The sequence below is a fragment of the Trichosurus vulpecula genome, chromosome 8 (assembly GCF_011100635.1).
Source record: "Trichosurus vulpecula isolate mTriVul1 chromosome 8, mTriVul1.pri, whole genome shotgun sequence".
Classification (NCBI taxonomy): domain Eukaryota; kingdom Metazoa; phylum Chordata; class Mammalia; order Diprotodontia; family Phalangeridae; genus Trichosurus; species Trichosurus vulpecula.
The window spans coordinates 180,805,674-180,806,532 of record NC_050580.1 but is presented as its reverse complement, the minus strand read 5'-3'; the positions used below and the strand labels follow the sequence as shown (position 1 = coordinate 180,806,532).

Genomic DNA, 859 nt, shown 5'->3' with positions numbered 1-859 from the left:
TGTTTGTGTTTGCTCTGAAGTTCAGGGTCCTGGTTTTCCCCCTGAACTAAGTGAATGATATTTGTATGCTGCATTAAAATAAGATTGTTAACCCCCTTTTCTCCCTTTCCTTCCACTCTTGCCCCTCTCCCTTCCCCTCCCTCCCGCTCCCTTCCCCTCCCTTCCCCCCCCTTCCCCCCTTCCTTTTCCATTTTCTTCGCCATCCCATCCCTCCATCCTTTCTCCTACCTCCCTTCCCCGGCCTAGACAATGCCATGGTGGAGACAGCGGAGGAGGCCACGGAGCCCGCCGAGGCGGACATCACGGGGCTGTGCCAGGACATGTTCTCCAAAATGGCCACGTACCTGACGGGTGAGCTCACAGCTACCGGTGAAGACTATAAACTTCTGGAAAATATGAACAAACTGACTAGCTTGAAGTATCTAGAAATGAAAGATATTGCAGTAAACGTAAGTAGAAACCTAAAGGACTTAAACCAGAAATATGCAGCACTTCAGCCTTATCTGGATCAGATCACTCTAATTGAGGAGCAAGTAGCAGCTCTTGAGCAGGCAGCTTACAAATTGGATGCATATTCAAAGAAACTAGCAAAGTACAAGAAGTTAGAGAGGCGATGAAAGAATTCTTTAGCACAGACTTTTAACTACAAGAATATTTTATAAGAGCTGAAATAAGTGGGATGGAACTTACCACTATGCTTCAATTCCTAAAAAGAAGCTGTGCTGCTGATCCAAGGAGAATCCCAGCCCCCACCTCTGGTTGGATGTGTAACTCTGGCCACCCTCACCCCCGCCGTGTTTTCCAAAACCTGTACCCCCCAACCTCATCTTAATCGCGTGCTTTGTTGTGTGCCCTGGAC

At 48.0% G+C, this 859-nt stretch overlaps 1 protein-coding gene across 1 annotated transcript; it reads left to right on the top strand.

Annotated features, from left to right (window-relative positions):
- Positions 1–254: 254 nt before the first annotated feature.
- LOC118829075 (biogenesis of lysosome-related organelles complex 1 subunit 2-like) lies at positions 255–617 on the top strand. Its single transcript, XM_036736016.1, has one exon. The coding sequence runs from the start codon at positions 255–257 to the stop codon at positions 615–617; it is 363 nt and encodes a 120-aa protein (XP_036591911.1).
- Positions 618–859: the final 242 nt, after the last annotated feature.

Bases quoted from the DNA above. Each gene is read 5' to 3' on its own strand.
- LOC118829075 (XM_036736016.1), top strand. From the start codon at position 255: ATGGTGGAGACAGCGGAGGAGGCCACGGAGCCCGCCGAGGCGGACATC.